A 26,090-nucleotide genomic window follows, 5' to 3' on the forward strand; every position below is an offset into this window, starting at 1 on the left:
TGTATTAATACCTGGGGGGGGGGCAAACAGCTGTGTATATCTCTCTATCAGTGTTATAGAGGGCGAACAATTTATGAGTTTACTCTGTATAAGTTTTATGTAAAACAGATTTATTTGGGTTTAGACCCCATTGGGTGTTGGGCATCTGAGTGTTAAAGACAAGAACACTTCTGTAAGCTGCTTTCAGTTAAGTATTCAGCCTTTGGGGCAAGTAATTCAGACCCTGGGTCTGTGTTGCAGCAGACGGGCATGTCTGGCTCAACAAGACAGGGTGCTGGGGTCCCGAGCTGGCAGGGAAAACAGGGGCAGAAGTAGTCTTGGCACATGAGTTGGCAGCTCCCAAGGGGGTTTCTGTGATCCAACCCATCACAACCGTATCAAAAGCTTTGCTAAAGTCAAGATATATCACATCCACCGCTTTCCCCATATCCACAGAGCCAGTTATCTCATCATAGAAGGCAATCAGGTTGGTCAGGCATGACTTGTCCTTGGTGAATCCATGTTGACTGTTCCTGATCACCTTCATCTCCTCCAAGTGCTTCAAAATGGATTCCTTGAGGACCTGCTCCACAATTTTGCCAGGGACTGAAGTGAGGCTGACTGGTCTGTAGTTCCCCGGGTTCTCTTTCTTCCCTTTTTAAAATATGGGCACTATATTTGCCTTTTTTCAATCATCTGGGACCTCCCCCAATCGCCACAAATTTTCAAAGATAATGGCCAATGGCTCTGCAATCACATCAGCCAACTCCCTCAGCACCCTCGGATGCATTAGATCCGGACCCATGGACTTGTGTATGTCCAGCTTTTCTAAATAGTCTTTAACATGTCCTTTCACCACTGAAGGCTGCTCACCTCCTCCCCATACTGTGTTGCCCAGGATAGCAATGTGGGAGCTGACCTTGTCTGTGAAGACCGAGGCAAAAAAAGTATTGAGTACTTCAGCTTTTTCCACATCGTCTGTCACTATGTTGCCTCCCCCATTCAGTAAGGGTCCCAGACTTTCCCTGACCTTCTTCTTGTTGCTAACATACCTGTAGAAACCCTTCTTGTTACCCTTCACATCCCTTGCTAGCTGCAACTCCAATTGTGCCTTGGCCTTCCTGATTACACCCCTGCATGCTCTAGCAATATTTTTATACTCCTTCCTAGTCATCTGTCCAAATTTCCACTTCTTGTAAGCTTCCTTTTTGAGTTTTATCCCACAATCCTTTTCGGCTGCAGAGCATTATGGGGGATGGGTTGTGGGGAGATTTGTTAGCCCTTTTGTGGCTGAGAACCACTGGGCTGGAGGGCTGGGCTGTGGAGAAAGCTTTTCCCTAAAGATGCCCCCCATCCCCCACCCCCTCTAGGCAGGAACTGGAGGGAGTGTGTTTCATGGTGTGCCCAGGAGCCTTTGGCACAGGCTGATGGGGAATACAATGAGGCTTTTGTTGTCGTCTCATTATGAATTTAGTGCTGCTGCAAGGTGCGGTTTGGCCCTGGAGGCAGAAATCTGCCCTTCCTCCACCCAGCAGGGACATCAAGAGCAGCAGCAGGGCTCCATGCCTCCTCTCTGACTAGAGGGGCTGCTTTTGTAGGAGAGGCAGACGCAGGAGCTCACAGTGACTCAGCTCAGCACAGCCAGAGTCTGCCTCGCATCTTCCTCAGCCTGTGTCCTCAGGCCACATCCCTGGCCATAATGGAGAGATTAAGTCAGAGGGAGGGGGCAATGTAGAGGGATAAGCCAGGGAGGGAGAACACACCTTCTAATAGGATCTGAAAAGAGATGGAGTCAGGGAGGCTGACAATGACTGTTCAGTCCTGGCCCTGCCACCAAAGACTGCTGATCACTACGGGCCTGAGGCCGGGTTTGCACCCTGGATGGACAGGTGAAAGGATGCACATCCTGCTGTGCTGAGCCACCAATGTCCCCGGGTGCACTGTGGGGGTGCTGTGTGCAGGGGTCCCACCGTCTCCTCCCCTTTGTACCTCACTGCCCCACGTCGAGATGCAATGCAGTCAGAGCCACGCTCCGCCTGAGGTGCAGCTGGGTTTGATTTTCCTCGGCTACAAAACGAGGACAATACTCAATTAAGTAATTGATTTGTATAACAGCAGCCCCCATAATTGGAGCCCATTGTGCTAGACACTGCACAAAAAGCGAGACACAGCCCTGCCCTGAGGAGCCTCCAGTATGAACACTCAAGGCAGACATGGGGTGGGAGGGGACACTGAGGCATCAAGCAGGGAAGTTACTTTCTCAGGGTCTGTGGCAGAGCCAGGACTAGACCCTGGCTCACCTGACTCCTGTTCATGCCCCTCTCTCACACCAACAAAGGGTTACATTATAAAAAGAGAATTGTTTGAAACAAGATTGATGCTGATTTCTCTGCAGCTCACAATCATTCCATGCCAAAGACTGGAGCTAGGGACCAAACCCTCAGCTGGTGTAAATCAGCAGAGTCTTATTGACTGATTTACACCAGCTGAGAATCTGGCCTTAGAATTATAAGTGTCCTTGGCACAAAGAGACTCATCTCAAACCCCATTTAGCTATTCTCCTGCCCTGCGGACGTTTCCTTTCCCATCACTGCTGTTTCTGTGTCCACTCTCCTTTCTTCTCAGCTTCCTCCTCCTGGAATGTCTCAGCTTCCTGCTCTCCCTCCAATGCCCCCCTCCCCTGCATTCAAATCAATAACAATCTCTTTCTCTGGAGGGGAGGGCAGGATATGGCCTAGGAGGTGCATGGGTTCAAATCTGGACTCTGCTGGCTCCATCCTAGGTTAATATACCTCAACCCTGACCTCCAGCAACCCTGCTATTCCAGACCTCACCTCCCCCATAATGTGATCGAACCTGGGACAGCAATGCCCCCTTTTATTCCAGTCCTGGGTCCCCCCACAGCTTTCTCAATATATCTCAGTCCTGTCCTGTATCACTCCCTGCTACTCTCATTCTGTTGATTGAGAATCTCCTACTCATTTCACAAAGGCTACTATACAGCCATCATCAGATGTCAGATTGCTGCCGACTTGCACTGGATCCAGACACGTGACCTAAAGCCGCAGCACATCAAAACCCCTTGCCAGCCCCCCGAGCTATCTAGTCTCTCTGGGAGCATGCACTGCTGAACGCTCTAGCGAGCTGCAGACTGGGGGCATTAATAAACAGACAATTATTCCAAATGTGCACAAACAAAGCTGGGATTTTGCAGGAAGCCCCGTGCAGCGAGATCGGGGAGGTCAATGCTGTCTGTGGGATGGAGTGGGAGGGGGTTATACAAAGCGCACGGTCTTGGGAACCTACCGAATGTTCCACTGCAGAGACAACAGCTGATGAAAGTGCAGAACCCATCAGCCAGAGCGCTTCCACACGGCTGACCTCAGCCGATGAGCCTCACATGAGGCTGGCATGTGATCCTGCCAAGCTGGGTGGAGGAGACCCTGGAGAGTCACTCACCATCGCTATCCCCTCTCAGGATGCATCCCCCGATGGCCTGCAGCGGGCACCTGTCCAAGCAGTCCCTAAGATTCTCAGGTGCAGAGGGCTCATTATGCTTGTGCCATTTGTGCCCGGCTTAGAGGCTGCCCAACAACACTTTCCCCTGGAATACGCCTGCAGTATTGCAGTGCACAGATAGCTCAGCGTAGGCAGCTGCTTCTGGTGGACACAAAAATACCCAGTCAAGTTCTTCTGTTGTTTGTAAAGGTGGAAAAGCTTGGGGTGGGTTTGCTGATTATCCTTTTCAAGTGAATGGTCACTGGGACCCAACTGAGCCCTGGAGACCGGACCAGAGCCCTCTGTTTACAAAGCCAAACAGGTGCAGCCTAGACAGCAGCAGTGCCAGCTGTCCCGGACTGCCCCTCTCGGTGGAGAAGCGCAGCTGAATCCCCATAGCCCATTCCGTCCATGCTGAGAAGAGGCCCAACTCTGCTGATGGGGTCACCTGTCCACTGGGCAATGGACTGAAGCCTCCAACTCATTTCACCCAAACAGCCATCAGATGGGAACGACTTTCAGTTACTACCAGCCTGCGCTAGATTCAGGCCAGTGACCTAGGGGGGAAAAGGCCTGCACCCCATCTGCACTGTCTCACCTAGACTCTAGCAGTAATAACTAGGAAATGCCAGGTAGGCCCAAGCAGGGCAGTAGGTGCTTTGGCAATACCTCCACTGTAATGGTTTTGATTTGTAATTGTAACACACACTGCTGGGTAGGGCACTGGCACCAGGGACTGAACCTGGCACTTCTGGATCGAGCAGCATGAGCCCCTGTGGCCCGAGCTAAAAGATCCACCTCTGTTAACCAAGGCTGTAGCTGGCTCAGCAGCTGCTATATATGGCCTAGCCGCCATTAATGGGGATCAGAGTGCCACTCTAAGTGGGTGTGGGTGGCACAGTTATCAGGTGGGGCCTCCCAGGGTTAGACTAAGGGGTCCCAGGTCCAAGTCATGTGCCTCAGCACAAACACCAACCCTGCCTCCTAGGGGGTTGGAGTTAAGCCCTGGAACAAGCCCCAAACTTAACAATAGAACAATGCATTTAAATAACCCAGGCAAAGCCAGGAACAGACCTAGGCTCTAGCAGGGGTTGCACAGCCTCCCATGCTTCCGGCACAGCCTGCAGCAAAACAGCTCTTCCCCCCCGCCATGCCACATCTAGCTAGACATGCACAGGCTCTCTGCCCCGTGCCCATGCACTCCGCCCTCCATGCGGGTTGTCCAACTTATCCATGTGCTCTGCTCTGCTGCTGGCATGTGATATGAGCTCTGAATGGTGTGTCAGTTACGTGATCTCAGCTGTCCTGTCAGCTCCAGGCTGAGAGTTTACAAGAATTCCCTTTTGCCAGCAGCTGGCTCTCCTCCCAGCAACTTCCTCTCTGCCCTAGCTCCGGGCTCTTGCTTCTCCTTTGTTGCACAATCCAAGGGCAAAGCCACCCCTGGTGCTGGTTTTGGATTCAGAGCCTAACCCCTTCCTAGCAAGGTAATACAAGTGAGGGTATTGGATTTCCAAACAGCAGCAGCCACCAATGAAATGTAATTCAAGAAAGGGACTGGGAGGGAAAGTGTGAATTAAATACAACCAGAGGGGAGAAAAGAAACAGCAAACCCATAGATACTGACAGCCGAGGGTCTGGAATCAGTGCAGCTGTCAGTAGCAGGACTAGCAGCAAGCTAGACAGACCATTTCTGACAGGTCCTTGGGGCCTTGGTGCAGAGAGACAAAGAAGCAGGTGGTGCAGAAGGGACAATGGAGCTGAATGACACTCAGTGGGCAGTGATGGTTCAATTTGATTGCTGAGTTCTACAGCTGTGGGTACATGCATTGGACGCTGTGAATTGCACTTCAGCTCAAGGCAAGTATTGCTTTTTCATTATCTCTGAATGGCGTCGCCAGGACAACCTTTGCTGAGAAACAGGTATTGGGTGCAGTAACCTGCAATATGCTGACAGAAGGCAGGAGTTATGTGGGCAGAAGAGAGCTGGATCTAGCCAAAATGGCTGTAGGATCAGTACATCTTGCTTCCAATAACCAAACACACCCAGTGGGGAGGGAGTTCTTCCTTGGTACTTTTAAAGGAATTTGTAACAGATTCTAGGGCACAGTTTCCAGGTCTGGCCAAGATTTTCAGAAGTGACCAGTGCCTCAATCTGAGGGCCCAACTGGAGACACATTAAAGGGGATCTGATCTTCAGAAAGTGCTGAGCTCCCACCCGCTGAATATCAGGCCCCTATAAAGTGTGTCAAGTCAGACACCCAAAATCCCTGGTCACTTTCAAAAATCTTGGCTTAGATATTTTGTGCTTGTTAGGGAGAAATTCATCAGCATGAAGCCTCTGCACCACTTACGCCTCCAAACCAGGCTTACGCGGGTCTTGAGGTGCATAGGCCTTGTGCGAACTCCCCGCTGAGCAGAGGACTTTACCCCTTAGTGAAGATCATATAAAACAATGAGCATGTCTAGCATGTGTCATCAGTCGATCTCATAGCACGCTACAAAGAAGGCCAGCATCATTATCCCCATTTCACAGATGGGGAAACTGGGGCACCAAGTGGGGATGTGCCTTGCGCAAGGTCACCCAGCAGGCCCATGGCAGAGCCAGGACTAGAGCCCAGCTCTACTGAGTACCAAGCTGACACTCGATCCAAGAGGCTACACTGGAGAATCAGACCCTAAATATCCAGAAACCTTGTGCTTTGGAAACTCTCTACACGGCTCATCTCACTGTCTTTCTTAGTGCTAGGGAACATTTTGTGAGTGCTCCCTCCTTGGTCATAGCCACCTTCGGGTGAGGATTTCCTTGTGCATTTGACTGGAGGGATATGAGATCGGGTTTTTGCTTCCTTTTCCTCCCGTTGCATTTTTTTATGCTGAGCCAAGTTTATTCCTGCCCTTGTTGGAGCATGTTGGCTAATGAAGCCGCTGCATTCCTGCTCAGACGAGGCACTTCAGCTCATAGAAACTGGACATGCATATAAATTCTATGGCTGGATTTCACCTGCTCATGAACACACTTTCCAGGACCATCACAGGGTCTGTGCTGGCTTCCACCCGTGCAAATAACCAGCAGAGGACCTTATTGATAGAAAGTCCACAAAGGAGAAGTAACTACACCAGGGAGCAGCTGCAACATCCTCTGGATGCCTACAAGTGGACAGGGCTGCCCCAGAAAAGGGTGGTATTGGCTAGGAAGCAGGCAGTGGTGATAGCATGCAGTGACTCAACGGCTGGGGAAAGACTGGTAAAAAATGGAGCCCGCAGAATGTCTGTGAAGAGTAACATTATTATTTCCATCCTGGATAAAGAATCCCCTGCCAAAAAGCCCATCAGTAATGGGAAGAGAGGGGTCAGATTCCATGGGCTGTTTGCATCCCCCATCCAGCATCCTCAACACCTACATCCTACTCCCCTCCAGCCTCCAACCCACCGCTCCAGATTTCCAGTTCTCCCCCTTCCAAGCAATCCTTCCAGGTAGCTCCCCTGCCATCGAGCCCCCCACTTCATTTACCTGCTGGGCCCTAATCCTTAAATCCACCCCTGCTTGCTATGCTGCAAAACCCCTCACCCAGAGCAACTGATGGTGTCCTTCCTCTAGTCAGAGGGAGAGGAGTGCCTCTTTCCCTGTTAACCAGGGTGGGAACGTCCTCAGGAGCAGACAATAGGTGACTCCACACCTATTTTGACATCAGAAATGGGGAGGTAAACAGGCCCAGTTCCTTTGCAATGTCTTGCCACTATAACCCATGCACATGCACTCTATGTGGTGCTCTGTCCCCTCGGGGGCTGCTGGCCCACATACAGATGTTGATAAGCTCACCCCAGGCTTGGCTAACAGAGCTGGCCCTTTTCTTTCAGGCAGCTCCAACCCTGCAGCTGCTGCCCCACCCCGGGGTGTGGTGTTACACCATAGTCTGCAGAGCTGACTCATTCAGTAACATTTCCCTTCCTCTGGCGGAAGGAGGCTCTAAACTTTCCTTCTGCGACTAATTTCCCCATGGCTGCAAACAGCTTTTTCCATTCAGAATATCCTGTTCCAATAGAGGCCCTTCTGAATCCTCAGCGGGTGAAATTCGTCCCTGTGTAGAAGGTCAGCACAAGGCCTAGGCACCACCTGAACTAGGCATTGAGATGCTTTCTGCACATTCGCAGACAACAGGCCTCTCACATGGTGTATGTGATGAGCATCAGTTTGCCCACTGGCGTATTTTATTAGGACAACGTTCGTGCTCTCAGTGGTTGTGCTGGTATCATTTTTCAGAAACCGTAGATTGTTGCACGGTTTGGTATCATCATTGTCGTATTTATTTATGGAGGCTCCTAACAAAATCTATGCAAGAATGGTATATCTCTATTATACAGCACACCGAGGCTGGAAATGTACCTTCTGCTTTATAGAGAGGAGACAAGCAGGGCCGGCTCCAGGCACCAGGCACCCAAGCTGGTGCTTGGGGCGGCACCTGGAGGGGGGCGGCGCGGCGCTCTGGCCGCCGGGGGGAGAGCCGAGCCCCAGCCAGGGCTCGCCGCCCTCTCGCCGCCCTGCCCCCGGCGCTCTGGCCGCCGGGGGGAGAGCCGAGCCCCCGCTGGGGCTCGCCGCCCTCCTCCCAGGGCTCCGGCCGCCCTCCCCTCTGGCGCCCTCCCCCCGGCCGCCGGGGGGAGAGCGGAGCCCCCGCCGGGGCTCCGGCCAGCCGCCCCCCCTCCCCGCGGTCCAGAGCCGACCCTGGAGACAAGCTCCCTGCCCAACAGGCTTTCAGTCTAAGGCAAGTACCGCAGGTATGCAGACTGTTGATGATGGACTGAAAGACTGAACTGTTGTCCTATGTCTTTTCTTTGGGGCATGTTTTGTCTTATCTGGCCCCTGTTATCAAGTGCCTCACAATCTTTAATGCATTTAAATTCACAACCCCCCTGTCAGGTAGGTTAATACTATTATCCCCCAGGCACTGAAAGATTATGTGACTTCAAGGCCACCCCATAAGTCTGTGGTTCCTCCTGGACCCAGCAATTGTTTTAAGCCATGGCCTACCTCTTGCTTCAGCACCTGCCCTCCCAAAGGCAAGGCTGGAAGTCTCCTTCAGTAATGGGACTAACGCCTCCCCATTTAATTTTACCATCCAACAAGGGCATGGCCCCAAACTACAAATCCTAACCCAAAGCTTCCACAGTGAGTGACCCTGACCAAGCAGAGATGACACAGCCCTTTCCCCCACCAGTCACAGTTCTGCCACTGAGGGAACAGACAACCTGGCCCTGGTCGGAGAAACCTTCTTGCCAAAGCAATTAAAAAATCCTCAGGTCATAAAAGGTTGCACTGTGCTGCCAATGGGTGTCACCAGGCTGTATCCGACCTGGGAGCACTGCACTGGCTGGAGTGCTGCGCCTCCCAAACACCAGCCCCATCAAATGTCACATTCTCTATGCTGCAATCAGTCAGGCTTGGACTCTAGCCATCTTCTCTGACGGTTCAACTGTCACAGGCCATCAGTACAGCACAGCAACCTGTGAGAAAGAAGCAGGGGTAGATGGGTCAACAGTTGATGACAAAAGATGACTCATCTGTCCTTTCAGATGGTTGATGGAGTTGGTCTGCCACTTGCTCACTGTTCATACTGTGAGCTATCTGAAACTGTGTGTAAGAAACCATTTGTTTTCTTGTAACCAGGAAGGTCACTGGACACTACTTCACTTTGTCTCAGCTTTTCATATAGAGCCTATCACAATGACATATAAGGGCTGTGAAAGGCTATGGACATGTGCAATCTTATGGGCAGGGACTTGGCTTCTGTTAGTACCTGTCTGGAAAGTGCCGACCACACTACTGGGGCTATAGAAATGAAATGTGATTAACTGCATCGAGACTCACCTACCCATGCAAAACACAACAGTCTCCTGCATTCCTTACCACCCTCCCATCTCGGGCAATGCTACTGATAATGCGATCCACCATTCCAGAAGACTTTCCCTTCCCTCTCCAACATACTGAAAAGCAATGAGTTCCCCACCTTCACCAAACACACACTACAGCACAAAACATTAACTGCAATCTACCATATTCTTGCATCAACAGATCAGCACATCTGACTATCACAAATTCCATGAATTCAGGAAGTTATTCTGCCCTCACTTTACTGAGGTTAATGTTAAAGTTTTGGTTTAGAGAGTGAGTTTGATGAGCCCTTAGTCCTCCCTTTAGCTTAGCTGAAAAGGACTGTTCTTGTAAAAATGCTTAAAATATTGCAGTAACAGGGGAAGTATTCTGATTGAGGCAGCTGGGCCCGTTGGTTGGCTGTGAGCTCTCGGTGACAGGAGCGTGCCCACACAGCCAGGGGATGGTGCTGTTATCTTTAAGATTAAAGCAGGTACAGGCTTAGTTTGTGTCAATATCTGGCGGCAGAGATAAACCCTGCCATCTGTGTAAAACACCCTGTGGGCCCTGTCTGTTGGTAAAGAGCTGGGACCAGAAGGAAGGCTGAGGATGGGTCTAATCAGTGATAAGATGCTAGCATGGGCTACTTTCTAAATCTTCCCCTCCTGTCTCTCTCTTACTCTGCCCTCCAGTGCTTTCCCCTCTCCAGCCATGGGGATGGATAATTCTCCTCTTGTGGAGCGGAGACAGGTGGGGACTTCCAGTCAGAGCATCTCTTCTTTTCCTGACAAGTACTGCTGCTGCTCCACCTGCTGCAGGAAAGCTGGGAGACCCACAAACTCCCCAGCCAGGCCAGGCTTCTCCTGCGGATCCCACTTCACATTCCTCTGCCTGGAGAGTCCTCACTTTGCCAGCCAGGGAAGAGATGGCAGGAGGGCGAGCCCTCGGGGAAAGGCTCCCCCAAGTCAAGGAAAGAGAGATAACCATAAGAGGGCCCCTCATTGGCTTTTAGCAGAGGAAGAGGGACCCTGCACCCGTGTACTTTAATCCCTGCACATCAAACAATGATGGAGTAAACTCCCCATAGGGCAAGCACCTTCCTGATCTCCCTTCCTGGTGGTTGGCTCATGCTCTATATCACAAGGGTTAATATCTCTTATCCATTTTTATGCTATCTAATGTAACTGCAGATGTTGTCAACATTGTAGGCTCAGGGATACCGGAATGAAAGGGGCAAGGCCACAGAGTCTTAAGGATCTGGCCAGAACCTGACTCCCCACCATCCCAATAAAGAAACATTTTGTTTCACTTTTCAGTCTCCCAGACTCTCACAAACCACACCCAGCTGTTGGGGGAAGGAAAGAATATTAACATAATCATATACATTTCTACATAACAAAATCATATGAAACAAATAAATCAAGGTTTTTGATTGCTACCAAGTTCTTGGCTTCCCTGAAATCCTGTAGCAGTGAGTTCCACTGGCTAATTATCTATTATATGAAAAACTATTCCTTTCTATCTGTTTTAAATATGTTAGTATTTCATTAGAGAGCCCTTTCTTCTTGTGTTATGAGGAAGAGGAATTAGAAGCACCCGATTCAAACTTTTGTGTACCATTCATCAGTTTCTACACTTTTGCTGTGTCCCTTTATGCACCAACAGACTGAGACGTAAGCTTTCTGTTCGACATGGAGTGAGGTTCAGGGCTCCTAGTCTCCTAGGGCTTGATTATTTCTGACCAACAAAGATTTATGGCTTAGGACACAGGGTTCACAGGGGCTCACAGTAAAAGGTTTAGGTCAAGGTTTTCAAAAATAGGAGCCTAACATTTCTAAATCCATGTTCAGGTTCCTACATAAGTGGCCTGATTTTAAAAAGTGCTGAGTGCCTAGCAGCTACCATTGAAGTCAATAGCTGCTCAGCATTTTTGAAAATCAGAGCATTTATTTAGCTAACATTAGACTCCTATTTTTGAAAATATCAACGGAAGTCCTCAGTTTATGAACACAACTGAATAACCCCAAGAAAGCAGGAACTAGGAGGCAGTTAAATCACTGGTCTAGGACTGAGGAGATCTGGTAACTATTCCTGATTCTGCCAATGGCCCGCTCGGTGATCTTGGGCATGTCACTTAACTGCTCCATGCCTCAATTTCCCCATCTGTAAAATGGAGATAATGGTATTGCCCCCTCTTTGTGAAGCACTTTGAGATCTACTGATGTAAAGTGCTATATGATAGCTAGGTAAAATTGGTGCTTTAAAAAATAATAATACCTAGAGCACTTTTTATGTATTGGTACCATTATCCACATTTTTCAGATGGGGAAACAGAGGAAGGAATTTACCCAAGGTCACCCAGCATTTCTCTAGTGAGGAACCTATGCTGCCCCAGGTGCTTTGTGGTCTAGAACCCGAGTTGGGGGGTGACTCATGTCAGCTCTTAACTGGGCATATGGGTTTATACTTTGAGAAAAAATAACCCATCTCTTCTTGCTCTCATAATGTCTTAGGGTATGTCTACACTACGGGATTAATCCGAATTTAGATAATTCGAATTTGGGAAACAGGTTGTATAAATTCGATTGTGCGCGGCCACACTAAGCACATTAATTCGGTTTTTAACCACATTAATTCGGTGGTGTGCGGCCACACTACCCCATTAATTTTAACCACATTAATTCGGTGGTGTGCGGCCACACTAACCCTAATTCGAATTAACAAAATCGATTTTGGCGCTACTCCGCTCGTCGAGGTGGAGTACAGAAATCGATTTAAAGCGCCCTTTAATTCGAACTAAATGGCTCTGTTGTGTGGACGGGTGAAGGGTTAATTCGAATTAACGCTGCTAAATCCGAATTAATCCCGTAGTGTAGACCAGGCCTTACTGTGATATTCAGAGATCCCAGCCCAATGAATATGTAGTGATATGATGAATAGGAGCTGTCTGCTGTAGCAAGTGGGTGTGCTACATTACTCAGAGTGGTTCGTGAATTATTTCCAGCTCAGGGAAAAGACAATATGACCTTAAAACCAGAACAGATGAGTCACAAGCTGCTGCTGCTGGGTGCTCCATCACTGCAAACTCATCCTCTGAGTCTGCTGGTCAGAGACACACACATTCTTGCTGATGATACCAGCCATTATCAGAGCTAACCTCACACCTGGCAGGACCCCAAGCTCCTAGGACAAAGGGAAATTGGGGGCTGCCCCTGGTAGTCTCAGCAACCCAGAGCCCAATTCCCCACTCTTTAGTCTCTGGGGAACCCTCAAAGGCAGCTCTTGGCTCAGGTTTCTGACTTTTGGAGCCTGCTGTAATCACCTACGGGGAGGGAATCTGGCCAGGCATGGGGGCATGCTTGGGTTTCAGCTTGCTCCCTCCTCCCTTTGTCACTGGATCCATTCTTTAGCTGCAGCTTCCCAGCTGGGATCTCAATGGTAATTTAGCGCTAACAATAAGCTCTCTGGGAGTGCTCATTAAAAAAGGGGAAGGAAAAATTCGCAACTGGGGAAAAGCAACAATGGGGAACAGAAAGATCTTTGTAAATGGTTTCCAGGGCCCTGAAAGACAGAGGGAGGGGCAGTGGGTATTCAGGAGAGGCTTCCAGCTGGGATGCAGGGCAGCCTGGCCTCTGAGCAGGCACATGGGGGATGGGCAATGGGGTGCTGTCCCGTTAGACGCACTGCAGCATGGGCAATGAGGCATAGCACCGACACTACGGGGAGCCCTCTGTGGGGAACCCAGGCCGTGGCGGAATACAGGGTCCTACATAGAGCTCTCTCTTGGCTGGCACACCCCGTGATAAGAGATGCTGCTGCTGCTGCAGGGGAAGAAAAAGGGAAAGGGAATGAGGTTGTGGCCCATTTAAGAGATACTGCTGCTGCACGTGGAGCTAAGGGGCGTGGATCCCTTTAACAGATTTCCATTACTTGCATCTGAAGAAGTGAGGTTCTTACCCAGGAAAGCTTATGCTCCCAATACTTCTGTTAGTCTTAAAGGTGCCACAGGACCCTCTGTTGCTTTTTACAGACTCAGACTAACACGGCTACCGCTCTGATACCTTTAACAGATGTTACAGCATGAGGGGAATGAGGGCTGCAGTCCTCTTCAGAGCTCCTGCTGCATGGGGGTTTTAAGAGATGCGGCCCCTTTAAGAGATGGTATTGCTGCATGGGGGGAGGTAAGGAATGCGGCCCCTTTAATTGCAGCCACCGCTGCCCCTGTCATTCGCAGGCCGCGGCCGAGCGCCTTGGGCGCCTCCCCATTGGCCGATTATCCACGTGGTGGCACACCGCATTTCCCACCGCAGCTTGTGCCTCCGCTGGTTAAAATAATCCGTCCGCCCCGCCTTCCCGCGCGAGCGGCGGAGGGATCCGTAGGGCCGCCGAATTCACCTTGAGGAGCGGCGGGGCGGGGTTGCAGAGAGGCTGAAGCTTTCGGGGAGAACGGACGTGGTGAGGCGCAGCAGGTACGGGGGGGGAGGGAGGTCAGCGCGGTGCCGCCACCTCCCGGAGCGGGTCCTTCCCAGGGAGCCTCCGTCCCCCCGCGCTGCCAGCCGGCCCTGTCCCGAGGCGAGGTGCGGCTGCTGGGCGGCGCGGCCCCTCTACCGAAGGGGCCCGCGCTCTTGGTGGGGCGGGGATGCTCAGGGGTGGGGGTGCCGAAGCTCGCCCCTCCTCCGCGAAGCGCGCAGCCATCGCTGCCTCACACAGAGCGAGTCTGTCCGTCTATGACACGCGGGGGCACTGCGTGATCCGAGCTCCAGCTGCCCCTCGGGATCACGTGGGGTGCTGCTGGAGCTCCACAGTGCCCGCTGCAGCCCCGTAGCGCCAGCCTGTTGTTACAGACGGGGGGCTGCAGTCCCGGAGCGCCAGCCTGTTACAGACTGGGGGCTCCTAGAGCCAGATGAGACCATCTGATGCACCACACTAACATAACAATGAGCTGCGTCCTGAGGCGGGACAAGCAGAACTTCCGTTTTCAGTTTCTTGCTTTTACTAATTCTATAAAATATGACCTATAGAAAAATGCAATTTTACTCTTAAAGACTCTGGTGAAACTCAGTCTTTTTAACCTTCACTGTTTCAGTGTTGCAGGGGAATCCACACCAGGGTGACATTCAGTAGAGGAGGAAAGGGCAGACTAACATTTGATCGAAAGTGAGGCAATTGAGAACCTTTCAAAAGGTTTTAACTCAAAGTTTAAACCTTGTTCTTCCTCTGTCCCTTCATCCTGTGTTTGAGATGTCCTCATCCTACAGTGACCTGTTAAACTGGGTTAGCTCTCCTTAGGTCAGCCTTTGAATGGATCTTGTAGCATTGGTTAGTCTTGTGAGACAGGGTGGGATCATGTTGTATTGCATACCAAGCCTGGTCAAATGTGATCTGATTGCCAATAGAAAGGGCTCTTTCAGATACTGCAGTCCTGTAATGATCTGCATTTTGGAACTGATGCCATTTTGTGTGGTTGCAAGGGAGGATCTCTATAAAGAGATTTTATCCCAACTTTCCCTTGCACAGGCAGGACTGAAACACAAATGCCCCATGATGGTATCCTGAGACTGTATGTGTGAAACAAAACCGGTCCTCCCCCTAGCATATCTCTTATGCATACTATTGTAAAAATGGCAAAGATTAAACCTCCCTACCCCAGTGGGTCTATTGGCCCAAACTAACTGATAAGAAACTACTTTGTGGGCAAACTTGATGGGTCAGGTTGCTGCAGCACCATGCAGGGAGACTCTGGTGTCTGCTGGGATTGTTCAGTGGTGTGAAGGGGGTAGAAGTGCAGGTAGCACTGCTGTCACAACCCCTTGTGGCTGACTGTGACACTGCAGCTTCAGAGGTGGTGGTCTAATGTGCTACAGCACAGTGCTGCAGTATTACAGCTGATGCACACTGCAGGAAAAGAAATGTGGAAGAGTTGTTGTACCCCTGGTCAAATAACAGTTCCTAAATTGTTGCCTTGGATTGAACCTCCACTTTTCATCTTAATATCTGGGTTTTTTTGGGTGGGTGATGTGTAAAAATAAACTGAGCATGCAAGTATCCCTCAAAAGAGGGAATTAAATACACTCCAGATAATGGTATTCTTTAAACAGGATTCCAGTGTTGGTAAATTTTGAAACTATTACCCTATTGATGGATGATGATCTTTGTAGTGTATTATGCCTCTAAGGTAGAATTAGCTAGAATACTGTACTATGTTCTTCCTTATTCTGTACTTCCTGCTTTGTTTCAGATTAATACCAAACACCTCTGGAAAACAATTCTTGGTTTGGTTCAGATATGTGGGTTTTCATATACTACCATTAGAGCTATGTCTTCAGATAGAAATGTGTATACTTTTAACTGAAGATAGCTAGCAATAACCACACTTCTTAATTACCCTTGCATTTAAGGGGAGATGATGAGTAATCAAACTGGGTTGATATGGCACTGAAGTAACTCTGAGCTACTAAAAGGAGGAAGTGATTAAGCAAATTGCACTTATTTCTGGCTGCAGCTACATGTTGTAGAATTTGCAGAAAGAAGCTTGGGTTCAGAGTTGCAAGGTATTTCAGTTTAGTGTTTCCTGGGGTGCAGGGGGTCAATCAGACTGTGGGAGTAAGAGTTGAATCAAATGGAAAAGGGAGTATTTGCCATCTCCCACACCAAGAGAGCTGGCAATATCCTAAATGATGCTAACTTAGATTAGTATATGGCTCAATAAACTTGTTAGTGACTTAGTCATCTGTTCATTGCACAGGCAAGCAAAGGCCCCTCTTGAATGTCTCCTGTATTTTTCCTATATTATGTCTGTGTAAACATGTCCAATTTATTTTTTGATAGTCATCTGTACTTCACTAAAGACTGTATTAAAAAAAAATCTTTGAAACCTGTTTGAACTGCTCTTTTTAGAGTCAGATTTGCATGAATGGCACTCTTGTTACAAAGCATTGAAAACTTCATTGCTGTCATCTCAGATTAATAAAAGTAGAGTAGACTTTTTAAGTGGTCATGGCTCTGGCATCCCAGCTACTTTGGGATAGAGCACCGCGTAACAGAAAACGCTGCTTATGTTTGTATTACTTAACATTCAAAATGCTGTACAACCCTCTAATGTTTGCACAATCACTGAAACCTAGCAGAACAATTATAACTTCATCCAGCGTCAAGAATCTTAGACTTGAATCTGGTTATCTACAGCCATACATCAAGGGAAACTGAAGTGCAGTTAGCCTCTTGAAATCAAGAGCATTTATAAACAGACCTGGCCACTCTCCGCCTTTCTTCCTGTACCTCTAACCCTTCCCCCAAAATAGTGTCAAGATAATCCTTCACTAGAGAATTGAAAAGATATAGAAAGGTTCAAACATGGTTTGAGAACAGATTTGGGGGTGTGGCATAATGCATTTTGAGACTAACAGTCATAACTAGTTCTCACTCCCACTCTTCTGTTGTGGCTAGATAATTGCAACAAACTCAAGTTCTTCCAGCAGGAAAGTAAACATACTGTGAAATCATAAGATACTTAAGGCTGTTTTATGTCTAAAAAGATCCTTCTGAATTTTCTAGAGATGAAATCTACAAATTCTGGTTAAAAGCTCGTGGTAAATAAGGCAGTCAGTTTGATATTGCATTGAGTGCAGCATTGAGGCAATCTAACATCTAAGAATGCAGTTAGTCTATATCTGTGTGCCTCCACTCCTGGGTAAAACGCTTAGAATTTGGATCACCTATTTAGTATATAAATAAGACCTGCTGCTGCCAGCAGGGTAGGAAAGAGGCCACTCTTGATTACATAAAATCCAAAGCTGAATCCATTTTGCTAAAGCTGTAGATGTGTGGTCAGGATAAATCACATGGGTGTGCCTCTTTCCTGTCCTCTGGCTTTGGACAGCAGCCTGTTCCTATTCCTAGGAGAGGCTATATAGTCCCACCTCCTCTGGAAAAGCAGCAGAGCTTAGCTGCAGTGTGTTGTGATGGATAGCACGTAGGAAAAAATAGAACAGCAGTAGCGGCTAACAGCCACTACGGAATGATGTGCGCAGAAATCTAGGAGGGATTTTAGTTGTGTGCTGTTCTGACTGCATCTATAAATCTAGCTAGGGCTCAAATCTTCACTCTACCAATGAATCTGCTTCTATTCCTTCGAAAGACATCACTGGCCTTATTTGCTGATAGCATAAGGGGGAGGACTCTTGGATTTTTCTGAAATTCTGCTTAATTGTAGTTGCTGTGGTAGCACATGCAATACAGATAAGCGATGCTAGCATGTTATGCCTGTACCAGGACTGCTAATTACTTTTGGAGGGGTTATATGATTTTATCAGCATCAATCTGACCCATTACTCAAACTTATAGTGAGCTCAATTCTTCAGGGGGGTGCAGACTGAACTAGATCATGTTACTCTGAAAGCTAATCCATTCTCATCCAGGAAAAGTACTGATGTCTCTCAAACACAGCACCAGTGTGGCCTTCCCACCTATCCTTTCCAATCCAGTTAATTTGTGCTTTGAAAATCAGAGAAACATTAGCATCCCAAAGCTGCTGGCTGAATGTCTGTCTCTGAAGATACAGGTTTAGAATCTGCAATTTGATGGTAGCTGAGAAAGGTGTTCTGAATCAATTGGGTGAAGCAGAAATTGCTAGGTGGTCCTGAATAATCTGTAGTATCTGTCATGCTGTCTGGAGTGGTTCATGATTGACTGCCAGCCTCAGGGCAGAATGTCAAAAAGTAGGACAGACACCCCAAACTGGTGGTATGTTCTATAATTGGATATCGCCAACCCAATAACACAGTGATCCAGGCATTCACATTTAACAATCTTACTATAGTCAGACAATCCCCATGGGCACTCCAGTCTATCTTGCCACCCACGCAAGCTGGATAAATGGTCACTTACAGTTAAGATCACAAAATATTCAGGTTGCTCCCAGTCACTTACCCTCAGAACAATTTGTACCTTAGATCTCACACCAAAGACAATCCTATTATTAACTAAGGATTTATTAACAAAGAAAAAGAAATTAGGTTATGTCTACACTACAGCACTTATAGTGGCGCAACTGTAGCGCTTGCGGTAGAGAAGCTCTAAGCCAATCGTCTGTCAGCTTAAAGCTACCACCTCTTGCAGAGGCCGGACATGTTGACAGGAGAAGCTCTCCCGCTCTCCTGTAGACATAGTGCTGTCTACACCAGCACTCAGTTCAGGATAACTTACGTCACTCAAGGGTGTAGATCAGTGGTTCTCAAACCCTTTTTTTTTTTTTTTTTTTTTGGTATTGGTGACCCCTTTCACACAGCAAACCTTAGTGTTGCCCTCCCCCGCCCCTTCTAAATATAAAAGCATTTTTAACATCTCACTATTATGCTGAAGGCAAAGCAAAGCGTAGACATACTTTTTTACAGGTTAAAGCAGGCAACATATAAGCACAAATGAATTAGTCTTAGGTTCCTAAAGGTGACGGATGTAGTTATATCTGTCCACTGAATGTCTGTTAAGGCTAACTCAGGCTGACTCTGGGGAATCTTTGTTTCCTAGCTCCAGTCCTTTGAGAGTCCAAACAGCAAAGAGAACCATTTCTTTTTGTGAACATCTTTATATGCCCTTCCCCCAGAGTTCAGCCTGATCTAGGGCTCCTGCACTCAACTCCTTCATGGGGGGATGGGGCAATCAACAAAGCTTTTGTCCTACAATGGCCCATTTAGTCTTGATAGTCCTTCTTGATGGGCAGAGGAACCACTCTTCCTCCTTGGGTTAACAAGTTCACAGCCAGCATTTTTACAATTTACATACCTTTACCCCAATATAACGCAACCCGATATAACACAATTCGGATATAATGCGGTAAAGCAATGCCTTGGGGGGGGGGGTGCGTGCACTCTGGTGGATCAAAGCAAGTTCGATATAACGCGGTTTCACCTATAACACAGTAAGATTTTTTTTTTTGGCTCCCGAGGACAGCGTTCTATCGAGGTAGAGGTGTACTACTTTGTAGCATGAGATACAGACCTTACAAATAAGATTAATGCATGCAGCAGTTTATAGAGTCTAAACATATCTTTATAAGTCTAACACCTGTCTTGAACAATATTAACATACAGGTGAGCTGGTCTGATTTCCAAGTATGAGTTTCAGTGCTCAGCTGATGCCTTCAGCCTCAGCAAGAGCTGGCACCAGGTTTACCAGTATCACAGAAAAGATTGTTCCATTTTGGTGGCCATCTTACATAGTTATATAATAGTACAGAGCTATCCTCTGCAAAAGCTATAGGACAGTGAAACAGTATTTTCTGCTGATCAGAAAAGGAGTTGGCAGACCCTTCTTAAACATATACATGCCAGAACTAGGTTTGTGTTGTGAAAGAATTCTAACTTGCTTTGGGATGGAGGTAAAATTGCTTAAAATCTAGGAGCCCCTTTCAATCTAAACTTGATTCATAGCTTCTGGCTCTCTAAATATGGGTAGTAAACTCCCTGCTCCTGAGGGATTGGATTCCTAAACACACCACTAACTCATCTCACTCCTGCCTTCCTTTCCTTACTCTTCCTGTACCAGTCTTGAGTTGTAAAGGCTGTACAAGAACAACTCAGCATGACTGACTGGCTTTTTTTATATGAATAAATTTGTACTCAGGACTAGTAGAAGACCCATCAGACTTGCTTCACTCATGGTTCAAGCTGACTTAAACCTGAATCTTCAGAAGCAGCAAAACTAGAATCCACTGCATGACCTGTCATGTTACCTGCATGCAGTCTGTTTTCTGGCTCTTATAGGCCTAAGAATATACTTTTAAAAAAACCCACAACTCTCCTTTGAGTGTGGAGGCAGCTAAGTAACGTCCTTCTGTGCCTGCATGCTTGTATTTATACTGTGGGAAAACACTTGAGAGTTAAAAATTAGGTAAGATTAACCAAGTGCAAACTTTTAGATAATTCAACTTCCTTTTACTACTTTCTCAACAGTTGTATTATGAGACGAGACAATGAACATTTAGGCAGGAGATTAACCAATTAGGTGTATACTGCATGGGCAGGTATAGTGTGTGTGTGTGTGTGTAAATGGCAAGCCACAGTATGGGTTGGCATGCACTTGGCTAACTTCAAATAAGATGCTTCTTCCTATTGTACTTTCTTTCTGGCCTTCTTGAACTTCCTTAATTGTGGGCTTCAGAGAGGAGTGTGTTGACTGCTGTCTTCTAGAATGTTATTGTGCCCAAATACAGGTGATGGATCCCCTTTATAAAATCAATAACTGCTGTCTCCCATTTTCTCATGTGCAGTTATTGGGGTTTGATTTCCCTCATCCTTTGTTCCTTCCTTCCACTTCTGCCTCTAAAGGTTTAGCTGGCTGAGAAGCAATGTGACAGATCAAAACTTGTAACTACTTCCTTCTGTTGCAAGAAATTTGTCTAAGCTCTTCCAATGCTGGATAAGGGCTGCCCTTCTGTAACCTTTCCTATCCAGTCACCTTAATTTTGATGATGTAAAAGGAAGCAACTGAGATCTTACCTCTCCTACCTTCTTAGATACTTCTAAGCAGCAGCACAACTAGAGCTGCATATCCCAGGCCAGTCTCCATTTTAATAATATCAAAAGGAACATACTAATTCTGAACAAACACAGACCAATTCAGACATGTAAGTGCATCTTGCCAGAGACATGTGAGGCTAGGCTCTCTAATAAACTTGGGATTTACTAGTCGTGTGTCCTAATGAAATCAATCTGATTTATTCCTACTCTTATAAGATCTTCATTGTCTTGAGCAAGCCATGCTGATCTGCATTTTGCAAAAGTTTCTAAAATAATGTAAAATACCAAAAATAGTACTCAAATCTTAACCTGCAGCAGAGTTCAGTGAATGTTTCATAGAAAAGCACTGTAATTTATAAGCAGGGAAGTGCAAAAACATAGGGCACAATTATTTATTAGTATTATTATTGCAAAACTAAAGCCACATGCAGGAAAACACACTGTTTCTATGTTCTTGATGGTGCTTTTCTTTCCACCTCCAACTTCCCCTGCCCAGAAAAGCCAAGGTCACAATGCCTGTGATCACTTTCTCTGACTTTTGAAAAGATTGTCCCTAATGGGATTCTGACATCAAATGAAACTTTTAAAAAGCAGTAATCTTATCACAGAGTGAGTGTGAAATACAGAAATTTAAATTAGAGTAGTTTGTAAATGACTGTTATGGGTTTTCCATGAGGTGCTGGCTGCATTTAACACCCTCCCCCCTCCTTTTTTTTGAAAAACTTGTGACTCAGGAATAGCCTGAGAGCCAGTGGACTGTCAGTTTCCATCTCAATTGCTCATCCCTTGTACAGAGCCAGATGAAATAAGATGCTTCATATTGGTTCCAGAATTGTCTTGCATTCAGATAGTGCATGCTGCACATTTTGATTTATTGGTGTCAATGGGCATGAGGAGAACTTTTGCTGCTACAGTTCCTTCTCATTCATTTATGAGAATATACATTATACTACTCCCTAATGCATTCAGCGATTTAGACTATACAAGGTGCTACATGATATCAAGGTTTTGCTTGAACTCTTCAGAGGCTTGCACCTGAAATCTAGGCTGTGATGATTGGCTACAGGATATTTGGGAGTGAACTAATATTAAACCAGCTGCATCTTAACTGCTCCCCTTCTGCAAATCAGTCTTCCTTCTTAGTAAGATCTAAGTATTGCTTCCCCCATCCAGAAGTTATTTCCTATTTTAAAGTCAGGCCAAGCCAGTAGGAAATAATTAAACAAATCCATCAGAGGACCAAAAGCAGCCTAAACAGTTGCAGGATCTGGAAGTCTGACACTCTGTGTTCATGTGTGAAATTGCCTTTTCAGGGAACTGCTTTGTTTTTAATATCTAGAAAACTCTTGCATAAGAGTGGGGAGGAAGTGGTTTGATATGAAGGAGCTAATGTCTCTCCTTCTGTACCACCTCCTCATGCTGCAGGGAAACATTAAGCTATGTATGCTGGAATAGCCATGTACCTTAATGTAACCTTACAATGTTTCTAATATGGGCAGACTTTCATGTGCCTTCATTTCTACTTCAGTGAGTTAGCACCTTCCCATGGGGCTGGATAAGAGAATACTTGCCAGGGTATACTGAGGTTTTCAGTAGCCTATGTCATTGCTGTAAGTCTCTGTATCATAATGAGGATGCAGTGAGTCAGAGCTGCCTTGCGAGAGAAACTGCACGTAGATGCAGAGAAATTGGAAGGCCTGACTGGCAGAGGTGGGTGAGGGAGGAGCTAAGCTTCCTGAGTGAACCATCTTAAAACAGCATGTGCTCTCCTGTGATGTCAATGCTTAATACGTGGTGGTAGGATCATAGGGGATATTGCTTCTGCGAAGGGCTATAGGTGTAGTCATAATGCTCAAGTTTATCACAGTGCTATTCTAATGGTCAGGTAGTGTCTCCTTCAGACACCCTCAGCTTGAAGGGGTTTTATGGCACTAGCCTTAACTTGTATGAGGGTGAAAGTTTGTATAGGTTCTCTGTGTGGTGCAGTATTGATTAAACTTAAGCCTGTTTAGCTGTTCAGACATAAAGGGTATGTCTACACTTACATCCGGGTCCGGATGTAAGCAATCGATGTTCTGAGTTCGATTTATCGCGTCTGGTTAAGACGCGATAAATCGATCCCGGAAGTGCCCCGGATCGATCCCGGAAGTGCTCGCCGTCGACGCTGGTACTCCAGCTCAGCGAGCGGAGTACGCAGCATCGACGGGGGAGCCTTCCTGCCGCGTCTGGACCGCGGTAAGTTCGGACTAAGGTACTTCGAATTCAGCTACGTTATTAACGTAGCTGAATTTGCGTACCTTAGTCCGAAGTGGGAGGGTTAGTGTAGACCAGGCCAAAGAGTTGGTTTTAAACTCCTACAGGATTAATCCATAATGTTGATTAGGCACTTGAGTATAGAAGAGACTTCAGCTCAAAAATGAACCTTTTGAGTTCTACATCAAGGTGCATATTATCTGTAACAAGACTTTGGCACAATAATAATGTTCACTATGGTATAGCTACTACAGTCTGTAGATACTTGAGGGCAGAGACAGGAAACTGGTTGAGGGAGTAAGGATGAGGGAGCAGCACAAACTATGGATGTATTTTGAACCAACTGTAGGAAAACTACAGTAGTGGTCAGTCTTGCTGTTGCCTGAGTCCTCAAAACTGGTCACAACTGCAGGCAGTGTTCCTAGGCTTAAGCCCCAAGTGTAAGCATTCCTAGAACTCTGCAGTATGGTGACAACATCTGTGCTCTTGCATAGTAGCACACTTGAAGACTGGCCTACAGGGAGGGGTGTGAATTGTTGAGTGCTCCAACTGCCCCGTGTAGACCCTGTTGGCATGAACTAAAAAGGCACCAGTGTGTGTTGTCCTGTGGACTACATCAACATGCACTAGGTACTTTTTTGTTTACACCAGCAGGGTCTACTTGGGGCAGTTAGAGCACTCTACAATTCAAACCCCTGTAGCCTGGACTGCAGCATCATGTAAACAAGCCCTAAGGAAGTCCAGTGTTCTGAGATGATTGGGTCAGGCAGTGTTTGCTTATTATACAAGTCTGGCATATTTAACTGTGGTGCCATATAAACGAGCCCTTAAACAGTCTTTACTATGGTACTAAATGAACTTGGTTCCTGGCCTGATCAGTTAGGGGCTTCCCTTGGGCTAATGTTACATTAATATGTCTGCAAATCCATTAATTTGTCTGTTAAAAATACCCTGTAAAATCACTACAAGGAGACAGAATAAACTGGCTGTAGAAGACATTAATATTTCATTTCGTAACAACCACCTCCCAGCAATTTACCAGGCACTCTTCCTAATCTTTTGTTTCTCGTGTTAGGGCTCCACACCAATAATTTGATTCAGTAACTAGCAGCACCAGTCTGTACTGAGATTCCATTTTACATCATTTCTTGGGTAATGTATATAACTTAAATACCCATGCAGAATTGCTTACTGAGATTTTTTTTAATCTCAAACAACTCAATTTTCGGTGTACAGTGTATGAGACGTGCTAAACAAATAGGTTTATTTAGATTTACCTGCCAGTCTAAAATAACTCTCTATCCTCTCTCCTAGGTAAAGAATCCCAGCAATCATGTCTAAGCACCACGATGCTTTCATCCAGACCCAGCAGCTACATGCTGCCATGGCAGACACTTTTCTGGAGCATATGTGCCGCCTGGACATTGATTCTGAGCCAATCACAGCACGAAACACCGGCATTATCTGCACTATTGGTATGTGACTCTTAACACTTTGGGAGAGGAGGGTAATTGCAGCTGTCTCCCAATATAAAATTTAAGAACAGCAGAAAGACTTCAGTGTTCTCAAAGATCTGTAGAGTGAATAATGGAAAAATGCAAATATTTAACTTATCTCTCTATAAGATGAGGAGCATTGGTGAATTCATGAGTATTGCAACCATATCCTTTTCTCAAGTTTGCATGAATTCTGGCTTCAGAAGCGAACCCTATCCACTACTACAAAATATAAAATTGGATTAGCCACTAATCACACCCTTCCTACCTTGGAGACTGAAGCAAAAATAAACTCTTGCTCTGTGCCCCAGTCTTACTGCATGCTGCACAATGATAGTTAAAGTAGCTTGCATTACAAACTTGTGCCCAAAGTAAGAGATGGATAGGAGTAGCTTCTATTAATGGCAGAGAATTGTCTGTCTTCGTGTGCAGCTAGGGAATTGACTGCTAGGAGTTTGAATTTGTGTTATAAAGTGAAATGCTTTTCCAATTGAGGCTCTTCTAGCTATTGCAGCTGGTTTTCTGTGCAGCATCATTATCCCTTTTCCCCATTAAATCTAAATTGGCAGATTGAAAATGAAGTAGTAAAGATCTAGTGTAATGCTATATGCTGCAGACTTTGGCTATGGGAGTAACATGCAGCCAGGGTTGAAGAATTCTTTTAATACTTGGGAATTGCATTTGAGAGTTACAAGTGCCCTTAGTTGGAGTGCAGTCAGTCTTTGCAGATGTCTCTTCATCTATCTTAGAGTTTGTATATTTGAGCTAGTTTGAGGGCATGCATGCAATTTCCAGAAGTCCAGCAAGCAAGGAGATGTTACTTCACAGATATTCAAGTCGCTTTACAATGTCTATCGATATGTGGTTCACCCTTTCCTGCCTTGTGAAATAGCCCACAAACCTAGAACAGTTTCTGGTTTTGCTATCTTTGCCTTTAAAAGTCTGTAACAAAGTTAATCAATTGGTAGTAAAACTGTGGTTCCTTCTAGGCCCAGCCTCCTGCTCAGTGGAAATGCTCAGAGAAATGATTAAATCCGGAATGAATGTTGCCCGTCTCAACTTCTCTCATGGAACTCATGAGGTAAGGGCAGAGAGAGTCTGAATAAACATTGTCCTGACAAAAGTGCTTTCATGGGGCAGGGTACTTGGTCCAAGGTGTGTGTGCTGCTTCAAGCTTCCAGCCTTAGGCAGTGGGAAGATATTTGTGATTTAAATTGAGTCAAAATGTGCACAACAGGCCACGCTAAGCAAAGGAACAAAATTAGGGTAATCTCTCCCTGTACATATGTGTCTCTGCCCACAAAAAAAATCTCATGCTAGAATCTTCTATACCCAAGCCTTCTCTCCTGCAAGCTTCTAAGGGTGGTTTGCTCAGGCCTAATCTTAGTCTGACCTGAGCCCACCCAGCCTGAGAGGATGGAGTTGTTTTCAGACTCAAACTAACTCTTCCTCCTGAGCCTGGGCCAGTGCTATTATCTGTAG

The 26,090-nt window shown here is 46.7% G+C and overlaps 1 protein-coding gene across 4 annotated transcripts in view; it reads left to right on the forward strand.

The window, feature by feature from the left end:
• Positions 1-5,311: 5,311 nt before the first annotated feature.
• The window catches only part of PKM (pyruvate kinase M1/2), a 48,699-nt gene continuing 27,920 nt past the window's right edge, over positions 5,312-26,090 (forward strand). For 2 of the 4 annotated variants that reach the window (XM_024213758.3, XM_024213755.3), the window contains exons 1-3: positions 13,709-13,812; positions 24,427-24,587; positions 25,598-25,689. In XM_024213758.3, the coding sequence (XP_024069526.1) occupies positions 24,446-24,587; positions 25,598-25,689 (234 nt within the window). In that variant the 5' untranslated portion in view covers positions 13,709-13,812; positions 24,427-24,445. Of the gene's footprint in view, positions 5,335-13,695; positions 13,813-24,426; positions 24,588-25,597; positions 25,690-26,090 lie in introns of those variants that run through there. The other 2 variants (XM_024213757.3, XM_024213756.3) reach the window with 2 other exon arrangements.

This window comes from Terrapene carolina, unplaced genomic scaffold (assembly GCF_002925995.2).
Source record: "Terrapene carolina triunguis isolate 2854851 unplaced genomic scaffold, T_m_triunguis-2.0 Scaffold67, whole genome shotgun sequence".
Classification (NCBI taxonomy): Eukaryota; Metazoa; Chordata; order Testudines; family Emydidae; genus Terrapene; species Terrapene triunguis.